Raw genomic sequence first — 20,601 nt, 5'->3', positions numbered from 1 at the left:
AAATTTTGTTGCAAAGATTCTTTAAGGCTTCCTCCATCATAGAAATATATACTAGAGTGTTTTGCAGTAATAGTGCAAAATACTTACATTATTGTAGAGGTTTTGGCCATTACCATGTAACAATACAAACGATAATGGCCAAAACCTCTGTATCAACTATATATATTTATATCCATCTTGAGCTACCAGTAAATGCTCTGGCCACTGCATAGGTGCTAGAACTAGGGGTGCCAGGGTGCAGCTGCACCCCTGGCTTGAAGTGGTTTCTATCATACACAGGGTTTACAGGGCGTTTATGGTTCTCAGCACCCCCACTATACATAGATTAATGCTACAATCTTACAAATACTGTGTGTGAGTGAGAGAGAGAGAGATGGAATTTTAACATACTACACAGGACCCATAGCATATAGTGATAATTTAAAATAGATTATTATATTATAGGATGTCAATGCACCCCAGATTATTGAATTTTAGAGGTTTAATAGTGAGCTTTTGATTCAGATAATTCAGTACAATTTGGTACATAACACATTGAATACAGTTCAGACAGGACAGCATAATCAATTTTAGAACAGTCTTAGATGGCAATCTTTTGTTTGATTGTCTGCTTCAGAATTTCCTTCCATAATAGCAAAGCGGCACATTGAGCACCAATGTATTTATAACAGCCCAGCAGTAGAGAAATATTGCCACATTTACCATAGCATCACCTACTAAAAGTATTTAGAATGAATCTTCCTTTTCCTTTCTACTATGAATAGCAGTATATTACAGTGCATGCAGGATTATGCAGATTTGGAATGCCTTGGCTAATATTGAATAGAAGGTAAAATTTCCATTTGGGGATTCTCTAATTTCAAGTGACATTCTAACTAGTTGCTCCCTGCCTGTCCTTGCATGTTGTTATTCTGCAAGACAATGGAATACCTACACAGTATGTCATTTTTTAATTAAACTACTTGGGCTTCATTCTCCTTTTATGTGCACTAGTGTAAATCAAGAATAATTCCACTAAAAGTAATGGGTGGAATCCTGGGCCCTTTGAAAATCAATGGGAGTTTTGCTATTGGTTTCAATAGGGGCCAGGATTTCACTCAATGGGGTTAGATTGGTGTTAAACCTGTGTAAGCGAGATCAGATTCAGGTGTCTTCACCCTACGTGGAGGTTCATGGTTACCAGGATTGCAATAGGTACCATGGGTGCAATGGTTCAATGTACTGAATGCATTTGTAACTATCATTTCTCTTAGAGATGTCCAAATTGAAACACAGACCTCAAAATCCATTTTCCACTCCCTGAATTTCTGGGGGGATATTCTTAAGTTTTAGGATACAGTGAAAATCATTCAAAAAACCCCAAGCTGTATGATTAACATATTTAATCTGAAATTCTGCCACGGCTCACCTATATAGATTCATCTTGAGGGAGCTATGGAAAAGAAACAGGTTAGGGGTGAAATCCCTACCCTATTGAAGTCAATGGGACTTTAGCCATTGACTTCAGTTGCGGCCTGGATTTCACCCTGGATCTTCAGCTGCGGACAAGATACAGTCAGGACTTGTCTCACAGGGAGTCCGTTTATGGTATTGGGTGTAACTCTACAGCGCACTAGCCTGCCATGCACTAACAAGCTACGTGGACCCTGCTGTCATCCACTAAAAGTTCCCTAGTGCTTTCTGACGTACTCCCATTTCAAACTGTAGTACATCAAAGTGCACTGCTTTGTGTGCATGCTAGCAGGGTCCACACAGCCAGTTACTGTGTAGTGAGGCGGCTGTTGTACTTTCACACCCTGATTTGCTGTGGAGAGAAGCCCTTAGTGCAGCAGATGTGGAGACACTTCTGATCTTGGAGCTGGCCACAGTCTGGTCTGGTCCCTGGCATAATCTAAAAGAGCATCAGGGTTACTCTAAATTATATCCTCTCCAAGGGCCATTCTGGCAGTCAGGGAATCGCTGGGTTTATGGACACCTTTCTCCCTGGGAGGGGGTGGCACAGAGCCATTACACTAATTACACCATGCAAGGATTACCAGAGAACCCTTAGGGAGCTGGTTAAATCTAGCCCAGCTGTTTGTTCAGTATTAGCTGAGTCTTCACTAGGAGGGTGAGTCAGTATTGCTATATTGCTATAGCTATACCAGCAAATCCCATCCAGTGTGGACAAGGCTGTAGACATTTAAAATGACCTAACCAGTGTCTGCTGGTACAAGAAGGGAGCCCACTGTTTAAACTTTGACCCTTAGTTCTTATGCTGTATAGTTAACACAGAATAAAAATGTATGGGATTTGCAGTTTCTGATTTTTTTTTAAATGTACTAAACACCAGTTTTTCGCTCTCATTTTGTGAACAATGTAGTTCTCTGGTTCTAACACACAGCATAATGAAACACTTTACAGAGAGAATCAATCATAAGCTAAATAGTAAAGGGAAATTTTCAGTGAGATTTTGAAGGAAGCAATTTGATATATTGAAGGGAGGGTTCAAGAACTGGAATGAAGCCACTCAAGTGAAAAGCCAAACTTTCCAACTGTATATAGGAGGTTAGAATCTGCTTTGAAAGGGTAGAGGAGTCAATCAAAAGAGTGATGTTTCTAGCTTAAAGGGCCACCCTCCCAGCTTACTGCCTCACAGCAGAAAGGAAATTCTTGACGTTAAGGTACTGGAATGGGAATCAGAAATTCTAAATTCTATTCCCAGCTCAGTCACCGACTTCTTGGGCAAATCACTTAAATTCTATGTGCCTCAGTTTCCTCATTTTACTCCATGCAATGTAAGTACCTAGTGTAGACTTGTGAGAGTCTTAATTCATTAATATTTGTTAAGCTCTTTGAAATCATCAAAGCAAGCACTGTACAAATGCAAAGTATTATATATAATATGTTCCAATTCAGTCACTAAGACAAGGGCACAGATGAGGGGTGCTGATTAAAAGTAGCAGTGTTAGAAACACTGAATCCTTTGGGTTATGTTTAAGGCAGTTTGCAGATCAGTGTAAGGCAGCATTACCCTAGAACTACATGTCTTGCCTCCATCTATAATGATTAAACAGAGATTTTGCATCACTTTTCCTGCAAATGAAAATCAAGCAAAAAAAGCCAGAGTGGGGATTAAAGAACAGAGCAGTGTGGCCATCTTTCCAGCAGGTGTTTCCCACAATCCTATTGGTTTAAAGCCTAGCGTAAAAATGAGGAAAATCTTTTTTTAAATTCTTCATGGAGAAATCCAGTTGACAGAAAAGAAAAATAGCCACTGATAAGCAATAGTATGTTTACATTTTGAAGCCACATAGAAAGCGAATTTGTCACCTCAGAAAAAAATGTATGCACAAGGGTTTCAGGTTTAAAATGGGAAGCACATTAAAGAGACGTTAAACACAGTTCAAGTATAAATGGTGAGATTTTATGCTCCCCATGCATTTTCATACTATACTGAACCTGAAGGAGAGCTTCTGAGAGACTACAACTTCCTGCTATCATTTTTAACAATATCCCACTCAGCTGTTTGTTGCCTAAGCTTCCATTCTATGCACACAGCTCAGCTGAATCTTCTGAATGGGAACCCCTTAAAATTACCAGAATTTCCAGCGTTGGGAATGTGGGAATAGCAGAGAACCTATGCCCACCACAACCAGTCTGACGAAAGGTGGAAATCAGTCTGTGGTACCGAACTACACATCCTGAAAAGTGACCTGCTTCCAGGATCGCTCAAACATGGCTTATGGGATAGAAAATAATACTTTCCACTTATAACACACCTTACATGTGAGGCCCTCAAAGTTTGACAACACTAACTTAGCCTGACAACAGCCCTGGAGCTAGTAAGCGTTATTATTACAGATGGAGAAAATGAGGCAAAGACGTTCAGTGGCTTGCCCACACCGATCCCATAGCAGAATTAGGGACAGTCTCTCAGGTTTTGTTGACACTGAGAGCAGCATATAGGGTATGTGTAGCTACACATCACAGTAAGAAGCAGGCTGGGTCCACACTATGGTGTGTTGTTATATGTGGCAGTAAAAGACTCCAGCAGGGGGAAGGTAGGGGGGAAAGGCTCCGGCAGTTCCCTGCAGAGGGGAAAGGCTGCTGCAGTGGGGAGCTGCTGGAGCCTTTCCCTGCTGTCCTCCCTGCCAGAGCCTTTTCTCTGCTGCTGGAGACCTTCCCTGCTAAAAAGAGCTGGGGGAAGCACTGGTTAGGCACGTACACACCCAAAGGTTCTGGCCTGTCTTTACTCTCCTAAGCAGTGCCCAGCATCTCCACAGCTACGGCTACAGCGTACGTGCTCTCTGCACCACTATAAGTGTTCACACAGCCTCAATCACCTACTCTGTCCACTGACCACACTCCCTCCCTTTAGACAATTGAGCTCTTCGTCCCAGGCAGCAGTGTACGGGTAGCTCACTTGTTCATGATAACGAGGAGCACTTTTAGCAACACAGGAATGGCCAAATCAGACTTGCGTTCCAATTAATCCAATCTCTTGTCTCTGACAATGGCCAGTACCAGTAATTCAGAGCACGGTGCAGGAAACTCCTTAATGGGATAAGCTTATCATTGGGGAATTTATACCTCCAGTTAAGCAGTTGGCATCTGCTTATAATCTGACATATGAGGATAAATATCCCTTGTAAATTTCTATCCTGACAGTGAAAATGTAGGTGTTATTATTCATATGAATGGCTATTCCTTTTTTTGAATCTTGCTGAGCTTTTGGCTTTTCCATGGTCCAGCTATCAGGCTTTCTGCTACTTCCACTCACTGCCCCCTGCCTCTCTCTGTGTGTCTGATCCCTTCCACCCAGATGCCACTTCCTTTTCCAGTTCACTAAGTATGTCTATAGTACGAAATTAGGTTGAATTTATAGAAGTCGGTTTTGTAGAAAGCGTTTTTATACAGTCGATTGTGTGTGTCCCCACACAAATGCTCTAAGTGCATGTAGTCGGCAGAGTGAAAAAAAAGGGAAGGAGGAGGATCCTGGGAACTACAGGCCAGTCAGCCTCACCTCAGTCCCCAGAAAAATCATGGAGCAGGTCCTCAAGGAATCAATCCTGAAGCACTTAGAGGAGAGGAAAGTGATCAGGAACAGTCAGCATGGATTCACCAAGGGAAGGTCATGCCTGACTAATCTAATCGCCTTCTATGATGAGATTACTGGTTCTGTGGATGAAGGGAAAGCAGTGGATGTATTGTTTCTTGACTTTAGCAAAGCTTTTGACACGGTCTCCCACAGTATTCTTGTCAGCAAGTAGAAGTATGGGCTGGATGAATGCACTATACAGTGGGTAGAAAGTTGGCTAGATTGTCGGGCTCAACGGGTAGTGATCAATGGCTCCATGTCTAGATGGTAGCCGGTATCAAGTGGAGTGCCCCAAGGGTCGGTCCTGGGGCCAGTTTCGTTCAATATCTTCATAAATGATCTGGAGGATGGTGTGGATTGCACTCTCAGCAAATTTGCGGATGATACTAAACTAGGAGGAGTGGTAGATACGGTGGCAGGTAGGGATAGGATACAGAGGGACCTAGACAAATTGGAGGATTGGGCCAAAAGAAATCTGATGAGGTTCAACAAGGATAAGTGCAGGGTCCTGCACTTACGATGGAAGAATCCAATGCACTGCTACAGACTGGGGACCGAATGGCTAGGCAGCAGTTCTGCGGAAAAGGACCTAGGGGTGACAGTGGACAAGAAGCTGGATATGAGTCAACAGTGTGCCATTGTTGCCAAGAAGGCCAATGGCATTTTGTGATGTATAAGTAGGGGCATAGCGAGCAGATCGAGGGACGTGATCGTCCCCCTCTATTCGACATTGGTGAGGCCTCATCTGGAGTACTGTGTCCAGTTTTGGGCCCCACACTACAAGAAGGATGTGGAAAAATTGGAGAGAGTCCAGCGAAGGGCAACTAAAATGATTAGGGGTCTGGAACACATGAGTTATGAGGAGAGACTGAGGGAACTGGGATTGTTTAGTCTGCAGAAGAGAAGAATGAGGGGGGATTTGATAGCTGCTTTCAACTACCTGAGAGGTGGTTCCAAAGAGGATGGTTCTAGACTATTCTCAGTGGTAGAAGAGGACAGGACAAGGAGTAATGGTCTCAAGTTGCAGTGGGGGAGGTTTAGGTTGGATATTAGGAAAAACTTTTTCACTAGGAGGGTGGTGAAACACTGGAATGTGTTACCTAGGGAGGTGGTAGAATCTCCTTTCTTAGAAGCTTTTAAGGTCAGGCTTGACAAAGCCCTGGCTGGGATGATTTAATTGGGGATTAGTCCTGCTTTGAGCAGGGGGTTGGACTAGATGACCTCCTGAGGTCCCTTCCAACCCTGATATTCTATGATTCTATGATTCCCCACCCTCACACATTTTCACTGGGTTGGGGCAAGGGTGCGGAAAGAGGTGAGGGCTCCGGCTGGGGATGCGAGTTCTTGCGTGGGGCCGGGGATGAGGGGTGCGGGGTGCAGAAGGTGGTTCTGGGCTGGGGCCGAGGGGTTTGGAGTATGGGATGGGGCTTTGGGCTGGGGCAGAGGGTTCAGGTGTGGGAGGGATGAGGGCTCTGGCTGGGGGTGCGGGCTCCGGGGTGTCGCCAGAAATGAGGGGTTTGGAGTATGGGAGGAGGCTCTGGGCTGGGGCAGGATGTTGGTGTGCGGGGGGGGGGGTGTGAGGGCTCCAGCTGGGGTTGTGGGCTCTGGGATGGGGCTGGGGATGAGGGGGTTGGGGTGTAGGAGCGAGTGCAGGGTTCAGGATCTGGGAGGGAGTTTGTGTGTGGGACGGGGCTCAGGGCTGGGACAGAGGGTTGGGGTGTGGGAGGGGGTGAGGACTCCAGCTAGGGGTACTTCCAGCTAGGTAGACTCTGGGGTGGGGCCAGGGATGAGAGGTTTGGGGTGCAGGAGGAGATGTGAGCTCTGGTCAGTGCTTACCTTAGGCGGCTCCCGGAAGTGGCCAGCATGTCCCTGGGGCGCCTAGGCAGAGGGGCCCAGCAGCTCTGCACAATGTCTGCACCTGCAGACCCCACCCCTATTGGCCCTGGTTCCTGGCCAATGGGAGCTGTGAGCCAGTACTCAGGGCATGCACACTTAGGGGCTGCAGGGACGTGCCAGCTGCTTCCGGGAACCGTATGGAGCCCGAGAGCCTGTCTTAGCCCCCCTGCACCACCGACCAGACTTTTAACAGTCCAGTCAGCAGTACTGTCCAGAGCCACCAGGGTCCCCTTTTGATTGGGCATTCTGCTGGTTGAAAACTGGACACATGGCAACCCTAACCTGAGGGTTTGGGACTTTTTTTTTTTTTTTTTAAATGGAAGCTGAGATTTCATGTAATTTATTGATTCCATCAGCTGGTGCTTTAAGAAAAAGACACAACAAGACTCATGATAAAATTGCAAGAGCTGGCAATACTTCTAGACAAGTATTCACATTACAAAGATCATTAGCACAAGTTGCCACTCAGTGATTAAATTAGTACTGTGTGAAACAGGACTACAATAATGTACTCTAGGGAACTTTTAGTGCATGTTTGCAGGGCTCACACTGGCCAGTTATTGCGCAACTAGAATTGTGCACACTAGAATTTACGCCCCTCTGGTGCAGACTAATACACTATGTGGACAAGCCCTAGGGAGTGAATGGGCCCTGGAGACTGAAGTATCCCCTCACTCTTACCAGGGGCCTGTCTTTTTCAGAGTGTCAGGAGGTCAGTCTCCAGGGCTGTTATAGATGCCAGAACAACACTTAGGGTTGCCAACTTTCTAATCGCACAAATCTAAACATCCCTGCCACACCCGTGTCCCGCCCCTTCCCTGAGGTCCCACCCCATCCCATCTCTTCTCTGAGGCCCTGCCCCTGCTCACTCCATCCCCCTTCCCTCCGTCGCTCGCTCTCCCCCACCCACCCTCACTCACTTTCACTGGGGCAGGGGGTTGGGGTGCAGGGGGTGTGAGGGTTCCAGCTGGGGGTGTGGGGTTTGGCATGCAGAAAGAGGCTCCAGGCTGCCCACGTGTCTAGGAGCTGCAGGGACCTGGTGGCTGCTTCCGAGAGCTGCACGGAGCCAGGGCAGGTAGGGAGCCTGCCTTAGCCCCAGGCCCCTGCTACTCTGCTGACCGGATTTTAATGGCTTGCTCAGCGGTGCCAACTGGAGCCACCAGGGTCCCTTTTCAAACAGGCATTCCAGTCACAAACCGGACGCCTGGCAACCCTAACACCACTATATGCACTAGACAAAAATGTAAACAAGTAAATGAGAGGGATCTGCCATTGATTACCATGGTGACATTTAGTTTTTCTACTGCTGCAAACAAAGCACAGCAGACAATTCCACTAGAAGTGGCTTGTGGAAATTTGAGCCACTGCAGAACATCTAACAACAATGTACATATTATTTATTTCAATTCATATTAGTCTGCTCTCTCTTCCCCTGCTCAGTGCCCACTCTGAACCCTGGCACACCCCGTGCAAGGTCAGGGGAAAGGGAGACTCAGCGTCTGAGGCAGTTAAGCCCCATTTCCATGTGGATGGGATGTGGCAGTATGCACAGGGCCTTCACCTCTTTCTGATTAGGGGATATGATCAGGGCTGTTGTTTTTATTTACATCTGAGCTTACGGGCAATATACAGAGCGCCCCCTCAGGAGTGTCTATCCCACCCGATTGCATGTCTTTGTGTAAAATGTGCAGTCTTTTTTAAAAATTGCTAGCTGTTGGCCAAAGTTACTTACACACTACAGAGCAGTGGTTCTCAACCATGGTATGTGTATCCTGGAGGTATGCAGAGGTCTTCCAGGGGGCACATCAACTCATCTAGATATTTGCTTAATTTTACAACAGGCTACATAAAAAGCACTAGCGAAGTCCGTACAAACTAAAATTTCATGCAGAGACTGACTCGTTTATACTGCTCTATATACTATACACGGGAAACGTAAGTGTAATATTTATATTCCAGTTGATTTATTTTATAAGCGTATGGTAAAAATGAGAAAGTAAGCAATTTTCAGTAATAGTGCGCTGTGACACTTTTGTATTGGTATGTCTGATTTTGTGAGCAAGTAGGTTTTAAGTGAGGCGTAACCTGGGGGTACACAAGACAAATCAGACTCCTGAAAGGGGTACAGTCTGAGAGCCACTGCTACAGAGAGCCTCACAGTACACTCACAGCCACCACTAATGCATCTTAAACTTTCCTCATATCACTCAGTTCAAATGACAGCAGTCCATAATCACAGTGTTTTCTTTTCACTGGTGCTTGGAAAGGAGGAGAGGGGTTGGGCAGGAGTCAGGAAATAGCTGAAACAACATGGTAGTCGGGTTTAAGTTAGCTGGCTGTGATGCATTAGAAAGCATATCCGCTTGAAATAGTGCAGCTAAGGAAATCAGTTGCAGAAGTTCAGCTATTGGAGCAACTTCCTTGCTCCACTGTTCTTTGTCTCTTCCCTTTGCCTAACTAATTCCCACCCTTCTGAACTTCCTCTTATTCCAGGAGCTCCTTCAGCTACGTGAATTGTCGTTTTGACTCATCGGTGCTGCTTGCTTTCACAGCTGCTTCTAGTAGTAATACCCATCTGCTTGTGGGAACAACTACATGAGCCTAAACTAGAGATGGGTCCAGAGTGGAGTGCTCCAAAGTGATCTCTGAAATTCCATCCTTCCTCCTCAACTTCTGGAGAAGTTGGAATCTGGATCTAGCTCTTAACTTCATGAATTGGGCCTCTCTCTATGATAGGCCAAATAAGGTGATCAGTGCAGGATATAAACTCTGATTGGTCCAACCAGGACCAGTGCTTTGATACTGGATTGCTTTGCCAACATCTTCTCTGCTATTATCTCTGCAAGTTTTGGGAGAATATTCAGAGATTGCTCCTAAATTTCTTCCGAGGGCAGTAATTTTCAGCACCTTTCCTATCAAGGTGCATTATGTACCCTTTTTGGCTTTGCCTCGGAACTGTTTTCTGTGCACTGAAGTACAATTGCTGTCTATAAGCCAACGTACTAGCATAACCTACTATATGGATACACACAGCATACTATAAGCCAAGGTATCATGCACTATAACCTACTTCATTGTGTCTCATTACAAATAATACCAAGTTTGGATAATCTGGAACTTCTTATTTCCATTTATAATATCAAAGTTGTTTGCTTTTGTTAAGTTTAAGGATTTCAATTATGCTCAAATTCAACCCAGGTGTAACCTCACTGAAGTCAGTGGAGTTACATCAGGCATTATTTCGGCTTAAACCTCAGAATTTTTCTGACCAGAGCAGTAATTAAAAAAAAAAAAAGAGCCCTGATTGCTGAAGTCCCAACTCAGTCTTACATTAAGTTAGTGGGCCAAATATACCTTTAGAGTAAACTCACTGATGTCGGTAGCTGTGCCATTAGGAAAAAGTTTGTAACTATAAGGATAGTTACAAACTTTTTCCTAATATTTGACCTAAATCTCCCTTGCTGTAGATTAAGCCCATTACTTCTTGTCCTACCCTCAGTGGACATAGAGAACAATTGATCCCCATCCTCTTTATAACAGCCCAACCACCACGTTACACGAACTTTGGAAGGAGGGTGGTTCGGTTTTATTCATTAGTGTGACTTCCAGGGGGTTGCTTAGGTGAGTAAGTATTACATAATGAGGACCACAGTTGTCGTTCAGACCACATTCAACAGGCTATGTGCATTATGTGTTTGGAGTTCTTCAGTGTGATTTTATGAGCTGAATACACATTTTAGGCTGGGTTATCTTTCCACTGGGCCCTACCTCTCTGTCTGGGGTTTCTCTTTTAAAGGGGCATCCTGGGTCAGTCATTAGCTGCTGGAGCTCTGCCCATGAGCAAAGTTGGGGGCAGGAGAGGAAATACTTGGGGAACAGAACCTGATCAGAGGTACAGGGACTCTGTGCAGAAGATCTTTACCTCCAGGTGATCACTTGCCAGGATTTGTGGGTTGGCCCTGTGGTCTGTTCCAGAGAGGGGCAAACCCTGCATCCCAACAGAATGACAGGGGACAAACCTCCATCAAGAAAATTAAAACAACCTAGTGGAGATTCCCTACCCTGTACCCCCTCTCCCAAGGGTTTTATTGCAGTAGGGAGTGAGAGGGCCCAGTATTGTTTGTAAAAGCACTGTCCTTCTAAAGGTACTCGGGACACTGTAGAGAACATCCTCATCAGAGCAACGTGAAATACACATTATAGCAATAGTACAGAAAATAAACAACCAGGGAGGATCCAAATAAAAATAATGGAAGATTTAGGTGCATCTGTCTGAGTGTAGGAGAAGGTGTTAAAGAAAACACCTTTGGAAGAGAAAGATTTCACATCTGAGGAGGAAGCTGCTGATCTAGATTTCAAGGGGAGAGTGATATTCACAGCCTAAGGGACACCGCCACAAAGGCTCCAGCACCTGTCACTCTAAGCACCCGAGGGCAAGGTCCCTAGAGTGGATGGTGCAAGAGTGCAGATACCTTTGAAGACAAGACTCAGCAAGGAGTTCTCATTATATCCAAGACCAACTCAGTTAAAGCCTTTAGAAAAAGATCAACAGCATTTATTTAAAGTCAGTCTCAAGAATTCATGGCCAAACCTGCAACCCTCACTCCCATGAGTAGTCCTGAAGTCAGTGGGACTAACTACATGAGTCAGGGTTGCAGAATGAGGCCTAGGAACCTAGACTAATAAACCAAAACCCATGCTGAAGCCCTGATGCTCATAGTACTTTAAAAAGAAAAGGAGTACTTGTGGCACCTTAGAGACTAACCAATTTATTTGAGCTCTAAGGTGCCACAAGTACCCCTTTTCTTTTTGCAAATACAGACTAACACAGCTGTTACTCTGAAACCTGTCATAGTACTTTAACTTACCATATTTAGCTGTCTCATACTCTAAAAACCCCCTCAACACTGGTTTATTTGCCAGGTTAATTCTCTAATGATTTTATCAAAAATTATCTGTTCTTCCTTATTTTGTACATGAGGTGAATTACTTCTCTTATTTACCCCTTGCTCTGCGCATTTGGAAAGGACTCACATCCTCTCTTTTGTCAAGAGGAAGGGAAAACACAATTGTTATATGGTACACATTAAAAATACACATGTATTTGCAGAACTACAGAAAGAAACTAAGTTTGAATCAGACATTTTATGAAATTGGATTTTAGGAATGAAAATATTGACTAATTCATATAATTTCTCAGTATAAAGCAGGAAATGTAACATATATGGTGCTCGAGGAATGCTCTATGAAAGACATCTCCCTCTCTCAGTTTTAGAATCATACAGATTTATAGATGCTAATAAAGGGCCATAGATGGCATTCAAGAATATGCTATGAAACTAATTCTACTCAAGACTGAGGAATGGGAAGATCCTGGGAGCGTTGTTGGTACCCAGTTATCCAAATATCTCTTCCACTATGACCGTAGATCCAGAGAGCAGCTAGGAGTAACCATGATTAACACAAGAATTTGTGGGGGGGCGGGGGGCTGCTGAAAGGGTAAAGGAGGCTAAACGAGTCCTCAATTTAGGATGCTCAGAAAAACTAGAAAGGGACTTTTCAAAGTCAAAGGATTAGTGATGTTCTTGGAAACCCCCTGTGACGCTGGCAGACCAGGTGCCAGTTCTTGCCAAGGCAGAAGGTGTCAGCTTAGCACTGACAAATTCATAGCTGGAAACTAGACCAGCTCACCTGTACATTCATATTGTTCAAGATAGGTGTTAGACTTAGAAGAATGCGTTTAGTGTTTATACTCTACGGAATGCTGGTAAGATCTGCATGCATTAATTTCACTTGTAATGTCTGTATCGCATGCTAAAAGGTGATTTGTAAGTATTGCTTTATAATTGTAAAAATACCTGCTCTGAACCTGTGAACCCAGACAGGAGGAATGGTCCACTGCCCATCAAGGAGGGCTATCAAAACTAAATGGGCCATTGTGGAACATCACAATACAAAGACTTGGTTAAGGGCCCTCTCACACCCGTGAAGGTGCTACTTGCAAGAAAATCCATCCATCAGCTTGAATGCTGGAACAAGGGACAAACAGGGGCACAAGAAAATTTTCCTCTCTTTTTGCTGTTTGGATGCTCACAGGGCTGGAGCTAAGAAACTGAAGAAGAGATCCCCTGGGTCAACCTGGGTTAGCCCTAAAAGACATTCAGAGCTGACAGATTACTACAATGCTATCATCTTTTAAAAGTATATATATATATTGTCCTCTTTAACCTGTAAAAAGAAAAGGAGTACTTATGGCACCATAGAGACTAACAAATTTATTTGAGCATAAGCTTTCTTGAGCTACAGCTCACTTCATCGGATGCATTCAGTGGAAAATACAGTGGGGAGATTTATATACACAGAGAAAATGAAACAATGGGTGTTACCACACACACTGTAGCGAAAGTGATCAGGTAAGGTGAGCTATTACCAGCAGGAGAGTGGGGGGCGGGGGAGGGGGGGAACCTTTTGTAGTGATAATCAAGATGGGCCATTTCCAGCAGTTGACAAGAACTTCTGAGGAAAAGCAGGGGGGGAGGGGGGCGAGGAATAAACATGGGGAAATAGTTTTACTTTGTGTAATGACCCATCCACTCCCAGTCTTTTGCGGATACAGTAAAGGATGTTGATCAGGTGGTTCCGCAGTTTCTTTGAGAATGTGTGGCACAAGCTATCAGCATAGTCTTTTTGCGGATACAGATTAACACAGCTGCTCCTCTGAAACCTGTCATTACGCAAGGCACTGAATTTAGCCGTATGGAGTGGAAATCTATCAACTGCATGAAAAAACTCATACAGATACAGACAGACATCATCTTCCTTTCCAAATGCAAACAGATGGACATTGTACCAAAAGGACTGAAGGTAAAAAATCCATTACAATCTACATACCACACAGACTATGCTGACAGCTTGTGCCACACGCTCTCAAAGAAACTGCGGAACCACCTGATCAACATCCTCTACAGCAAACAGGGAAAGATTAAGAATGAGCTCTCAAAACTGGATACTCTCATAAAAAAAACAACCTTCCACACAAACTTCCTCGTGGCTGGACTTTACAAAAACTAGACAAGTCATTTACAACACACACTTTGCTTCTCTACAAAAGAAACAGGACACTAAACTATCTAAACTACTACATGTCACAAGGGGCCACAACAGTGGTTCCCTTAACCCACCCAGCAATATTGTTAATCTATCCAACTATACTCTTAGCCCAGCAGAAGAGTCTGTCCTATCTCGGGGCCTCTCCTTCTGCCCCTCCAACCTCACGAACATGATACAGTTCTGTGGGGACCTAGAATCCTATTTTTGACGTCTCCGACTCAAGGAATATTTCCAACACACCTCTGAACAACATACTAACCCACAGAGACCTTCCTACCAAGACTACAAAAAGAAGGATTCTGGGTGGACTCCTGAAGGTCGAAACAACAGACTGGACTTCTACACAGAGTGCTTCTGCACTCTAAAGCAAACATGCATGGGCTGAAATTGTGGAAAAGCAGTATCACTTGCCCATAACCTCAGCCGTGCAGAACACAATGCCATCCACAGCCTCAGAAACAACTCTGACATCATGATCAAAAAGGCTGACAAAGGAGGTGCTGACGTCATCATGAATAGGTCGGAATATGAACAAGAGGCTGCTAGGTAGCTCTCCAACACCACTTTCTACAAGCCATTACCCTCTGATCCCACTGAGGGTTACCAAAAGAAACTACAGCATTTGCTCAAGAAACTCCCTGAAAAAGCACAAGAACAAATTCGCACAGACACACCCCAGAACCCCGACCAGGGGCATTCTATCTGCTACCCAAGATCCATAAAGCTGGAAATCCTGGACACCCCATCATCTCAGGCATTGGCACCCTGACAGCAGGATTGTTTGGCTATGTAGACTCCCTCTTCAGGCCCTATGCTACCAGCACTCCCAGCTATCTTTGAGACACCACTGACTTCCTGAGGAAACTACAGTCCATCGGTGATCTTCCTGAAAATACCACCTTAGCCACTATGGATGTAGATGCCCTCTACTCCAACATTCCACACAAAGATAGACTACAAGCCGTCAGGAACACTGTCCCCGATAATGTCACAGCAAAGCTGGTGGCTGAACTTTGTGACTTTGTCCTCACCCATAACTATTTCACATTTGGGGACAATCTATACCTTCAAGTCAGTGGCACTGCTATGGGTACCCGCATGGCCCCACAGTATGCCAACATTTTTATGGCTGACTTAGAACAACGCTTCCTCAGCTCTCGTCCCCTAATGCCCCTACTCTACTTGTGCTACATTGATGACATCTTCACCATCTGGACCCATGGAAAAGAAACCCTTGAGGAATTCCACCAGGATTTCAACAATTTCCATCCCACCATCAACCTCAGCCTGGACCAGTCCACATAGGAGATCCACTTCCTGGACACTACGATGATAATAAGCGATGGTCACATAAACACCACCCTATACCGGAAACCTACTGACCGCTATGCCTACCTACATGCCTCCAGCTTCCATCCAGGACACACCACACGATCCATTGTCTCCAGCCAAGCTCTATGATACAACCACATTTGCTCCAACCCCTCATACAGAGACAAACACCTACAAGATCTCTATCAAGTGTTCTTACAACTACAATACCCACCTGCTGAAGTGAAGAAACAGATTGACAGAGCCAGAAGAGTACCCAGAAGTCACCTACTACAGGACAGGCCCAACAAAGAAAATAACAGAACGTCACTAGCTGTCACCTTCAGCCCCCAACTAAAACCTCTCCAATGCATCATCAAGGATCTACAACCTATCCTGAAGGACAACCCATCACTCTCACAGATCTTGGGAGACAGGCCAGTCCTTGCTTACAGATGGCCCCCCAACCTGAAGCAAATACTCACCAGCAACCACACACCACACAACAGAACCACTAACCCAGGAACCTATCCTTGCAACAAAGCCCGTTGCCAACTGTGTCCACATATCTATTCAGGGGACACCATCATAGGGCCTAATCACATCAGCCACACTGTCAGAGGCTCATTCACCTGCACACCTGCTAAAGAGTTTGCTTTAGTCTGTTGCTGTCAAACTTGCTAAGTATGAAGAACTGACAAGGTATCTGGGACACATCACTGACAGAACTCAGGGCTAAAAATAATGTGAAGAACCATGAGAGGAATCTGAATTCTGCATGACTATGTGGTGCCATTTCTCATACTCCTGAAAGGGAACTAAGTTTTAATTCTACCGCTCCATGAATTGTGCCACTTCTATAAATATGATGTGTATTTATTAATTTTTTGCTGTAAATGACAGGAAGCTTATTTCTGTATGCACCCCAGACTATACGTGTGTAATACATGAATTATAAACTGGGAGGTAATAATTTGGAGAAATGCTACACTAAATCCTTCATTTTGTTGGTGTTCCTGGGGCCAAATCCTCAGCTGGAGTAAATCAATAGAACAATGGAGTGACAGAGAATTACGCCAGCTGAGAATAGGGCCCATAGTTCTATTGATAGTTCCCTAAGATAGCAAATTTTAAAAAATAGTTAAGGCATTATATTGTGATTTTAAATAAGAGTATTTCATTTTACCTTTATTCACAGAAGCCAGAGGTTTTATAGTGCAGAGTACAAGCTAAATAAGTGCAGCATCTGGATCTGATGTTGTGATAATGCCAGTGTTCAAGAATGCAACTTGCTAACAGCTCCAAAGAATAACTGCTAGTATAAAAAAACAATAGCTCCCCAAGCAAAATCTAAATGATACATGAACTTACAATAGAGAACAGATCTTTTTTCTTCAGATCCTGCAGTTATCCCTTAAAGTTCCCATATTATTTTCTTTATGAATAATGCATAGATGTTGCTATAGATAGTTTAACAATTCTTAACTTGTTCAAGGTGATTTAACACCCTCTGTGCTGTGATATACCATTATGCACACACATATTCAAGACTGGAAGACAGACATTATCAAAACCGAGTTACTGGGTTCAATACAGGACTAACAATGAAATTCTCTGGCCTGTGATATACAGGAAATCAGACTAGATGATCTAAAGGTCCCTTCTGGCCTTAAACTCTATGATTCCATTAATCTAGGAATATTCCTGTGCCCTCGCTGTTTGATAATCCAGACAGTCAAACAAATATATGATAATAAATGTGAGGGAAAAGAAACAGCTTGTAATGCTGGGTTATAAATTAATATTAAGCTTTTCAGGATGAATCGAAGAGTAAAATGCAATCCCCATTCCAGCTGGTTATGTAGTGGAGTTGGGTATACTGTTGTAACCCCCCTGCCAATAGCATCAGCAGCGGCAAAGGCCAGGTCTTTATTTTACAGACCTCCCCAAATCCACCCCTCCCGTAACCTGGGAACCTATAACCAATCTGGGCACCTTTGCAAAGCTGTACCCATGGCATGAGCACAGAGGTTTAAACAAACGAACTGTATGGTAGGGGTGGGGAGGAAGGCCAGGTTGAATGGGGACAAATATTTACAATTTACCACCACCATTTACCTCAGGGGGCATAAGTCCCAGTCCCAAGCAATTGGACCCTGACTGGCTGATGCAGTTTGTTCCATCTCCCAGCCTCCCACTCACAGTTCATAGGTCCCCAACTTCCTCACTCACTGTTTGTGGTTCCAAGAGGCCGGGAAAATCAGGCTCCCTGTTTCATAGACTGCTCTGGGGCTCTGCCACCTGTCCTGCTATATTGATGTCTGCAGCTAGGACTGAGGGGCCACACCAGAGTCACTAGGTTGGCATTGCTCTGAATTCCTCTGCTCCCAGGGTAGTGCATGCTGCTGCTCTGTCTGCTGCTCCCCCATTAGAAGCTGTGGCCTGTGGCGAGCCCAACTACTGCTTTGCTCTGCCTGAGGCTCAGGTGATCTAACTGCTGCTGGGCTCTCACTTCTGCTTGCCATTGGCTAGAAAACTGGAACTTCTGGTGAGCTTGGCTTTAAAAAGGCAACTAAAGCTCTTAGCTCAGATTTTCAAATACAAGGGGATCAATGGTCTTAAAAACTCATCCAAGTCCCTACCACCCAGAGAGAAATTCCTAGCAACTAGCCAGCAATGCACCATTTCTCTCTCCTTGCCCTCTGGCTCTGTCCAGGGCCTCTTACCCAATCAGGGTGACCCCATGCCCAGCCATTGTCCAGGCTTTGCCTGGTGAGTTCCCAACAGGATAATCTCAAAAATATGCGCCCCAAGAACAAAACTTTGTCAAATTATACCCCAGTGTCCCCAAACTACCCACAGTTAATATGTAAATGAGGTACTGCCTCACTCAGTTGGCTCCCCTAGCTCTCCAGTAGATGCCATCAGAGAGCTTACTCAGTTAGCTCCATTCTCATGTAGGCTTGAGGCCACAGGGCTTACACTGTGGAACCGAATGTGTGAACGTTCATCATTTTAATAAAAAAATCTGAACTTTCTTTCATGGACCCTTCTTCTCTGAATAGCTTATCAAAGAAATTATTTGCAAACATCTTTTGGAAAGCAAAAATGTCTTGTAATACAGGTGTGAATTTCAGTGCTTAATTTATAAAGAGGGAAGTGCCATGGCACACAAAATGGCATCCTTCACACAATGTAACCTCGCATTCACTGTACGTGTGAGGTCACACTGCAGGGAGGATGACATTTTGTTCTACAAATTGGCATCCTCTGCATAGTGTGACTTTGCACACACCGTACACGCAAGATCATGCCTTGCACCACTGACAGAAGAAGTGCCCAGGCTGTGGCCCAGCATGAAAAGAGGTACCAGGGCTGAGCCAAGGCACAAATTAAGCTCTGGTGGCTTTGTGCTCACCCAAAAGTCTGTACCAGACATGTGCCTTTTGGAGTTTCTTTGATTTCCCCTTTCTTGCTTATAAAAGGTTCAGTCATCCAATCAGGGAACAGAAACAACACTATGCTCTTTTGGGGACCAATCGTGTACTGTGAATATTGAAGAGCTATAGACACAGTCAAAACAAACAATTCAGGAACAACCAATAGGTAAAAATATTTGTACAAAGTGTTTGAATAAGAAATGAATAAAGAATAAATTAGCAAAAATCAAAGTCTGTTGGCAGCTAATTCAAGAGCAGAAATAAAGAATAAATTAATCAAATAGATTGAGATTGATTCTCCATTGCCTTCCACATTCTGTCACTACTCACACTTGTGTAAATGCTTCCATTCTCATTTGCCTGAATAAAATGCTACTCTTCTAACATGATAGCATTTTACACTACCCTGTGCGCAGGTACAAATGATGACAAAAGGTACAGATCAGTGGAGAATTGGGCCAATTGGTCACAATGAATCTGAACAAATTTTCCTGGAGGAGTCAAGATCTACCGTTCCTCCAACTGTGGCAGGATCTTTTTCATTGCAAGCACATTTGTGTACATACCTTGCAGTCAAGAGTCAAGCCCATCTGATGGTCAGAGCAAGAGATAGAAGTCTTGAGAAAACTTACGTGACTTTTCTTCTTTAATGTTGTACTCCTGCACATCAGAAGCCGCATTCTGGGCTGGGAAGTGGACCAAGAGTACCATGTTGTTCATGTTACCATCTCTCCTAACTAGGAATATCTAAAGCAGAGGAAAAGAAGTAGAAGCTTGTGAACTTAACGTTAAATATCTGAGAACGAGACTCTTTCCAGTAACCAGAGAAAGGTCATTTTCAATTCACGTCTAACACATTTCATTCTAGTTTCACTCCAGTATGTCAAATCTTCCATGACAAAGATAACTACTGCTAAGGGATATTTTCTCTGGGTGAAATTCAGTGCTGCAGTAGGGACTAGCAGAATCCCAATGCACCACTGATATCCTACTTAACCTGAAGATAAAGCTGCACAACTTCACACAATTTGCCAAATGACAACCCCTGATGCAACTGCCCTAAGCGATGGTGAATTTGCCCCAGTACATCCTCACTCGAGTTTCTAGCATGAGTATAGAATAGGGGCCCCCTAGACATTTATAGAAAAAAGGATTAAAATAGCCATAAGTTGATTTTATAGCAAATGACTAACTTTTGGTCCTGAGTGGCTCAAAGCAGTGGGCATGTTGGACTAGCACAGGAGCAAGTTTAATCAAGAAGAGAAAGGGCTTTCTGGCTGAGTCAGTACCTTCTTTGTGCAGCGTAAGCACTGTGTGCATTCCTCAGTTTGTTTCTAATCCGACTTCAATGTCAAACATGTATTTAACTTGTACAGTAACTCCTCGCTTAATGTTGTAGTTATGTTCCTGAAAAATGCGACTTTAAGCGAAACGATGTTAAGCGAATCCAATTTCCCCATAAGAATTAATGTAAATGGAGGGGGTTAGGTTCTAGGGACATTTTTCTCACCAGACAAAACACACTCACACTCTCGAGAGAAAGAGAGAAAAAAAGTTTTAAACACACAATTTAATACTGGTACACAGTGATGATGATTGTGAAGCTTGGTTGAGGTGGTAGAGTCAGAGAGTGGAATATTTCCCAGGAAATGCCTTAGTGCTGAATGATGAACTAGCATTCAGCTGAGCCCTCAAGGGTTAACACATTGTTGTTAATGTAGCCTCACACTCTACAAGGCAACATAAACGGAGGGAGGGGAGGCA

The 20,601-nt window shown here is 44.2% G+C and overlaps 1 protein-coding gene across 1 annotated transcript in view; it reads right to left on the bottom strand.

Moving 5' to 3' along the window:
* The window catches only part of RIN3 (Ras and Rab interactor 3), a 110,526-nt gene that overhangs the window by 50,639 nt on the left and 39,286 nt on the right, over window positions 1-20,601 (bottom strand). The window contains exon 3 of the mRNA XM_084630175.1: window positions 19,470-19,584. Coding sequence (XP_084486301.1) covers window positions 19,470-19,584 — 115 coding nt within the window. The remainder of the gene's footprint in view (window positions 1-19,469; window positions 19,585-20,601) is intronic.

Source organism: Lepidochelys olivacea, assembly GCF_965140295.1.
Source record: "Lepidochelys olivacea isolate rLepOli2 genome assembly, chromosome: 6".
Taxonomy (NCBI): Eukaryota; Metazoa; Chordata; order Testudines; family Cheloniidae; genus Lepidochelys; species Lepidochelys olivacea.
This window is presented reverse-complemented; position numbering and strand designations above follow the sequence as displayed.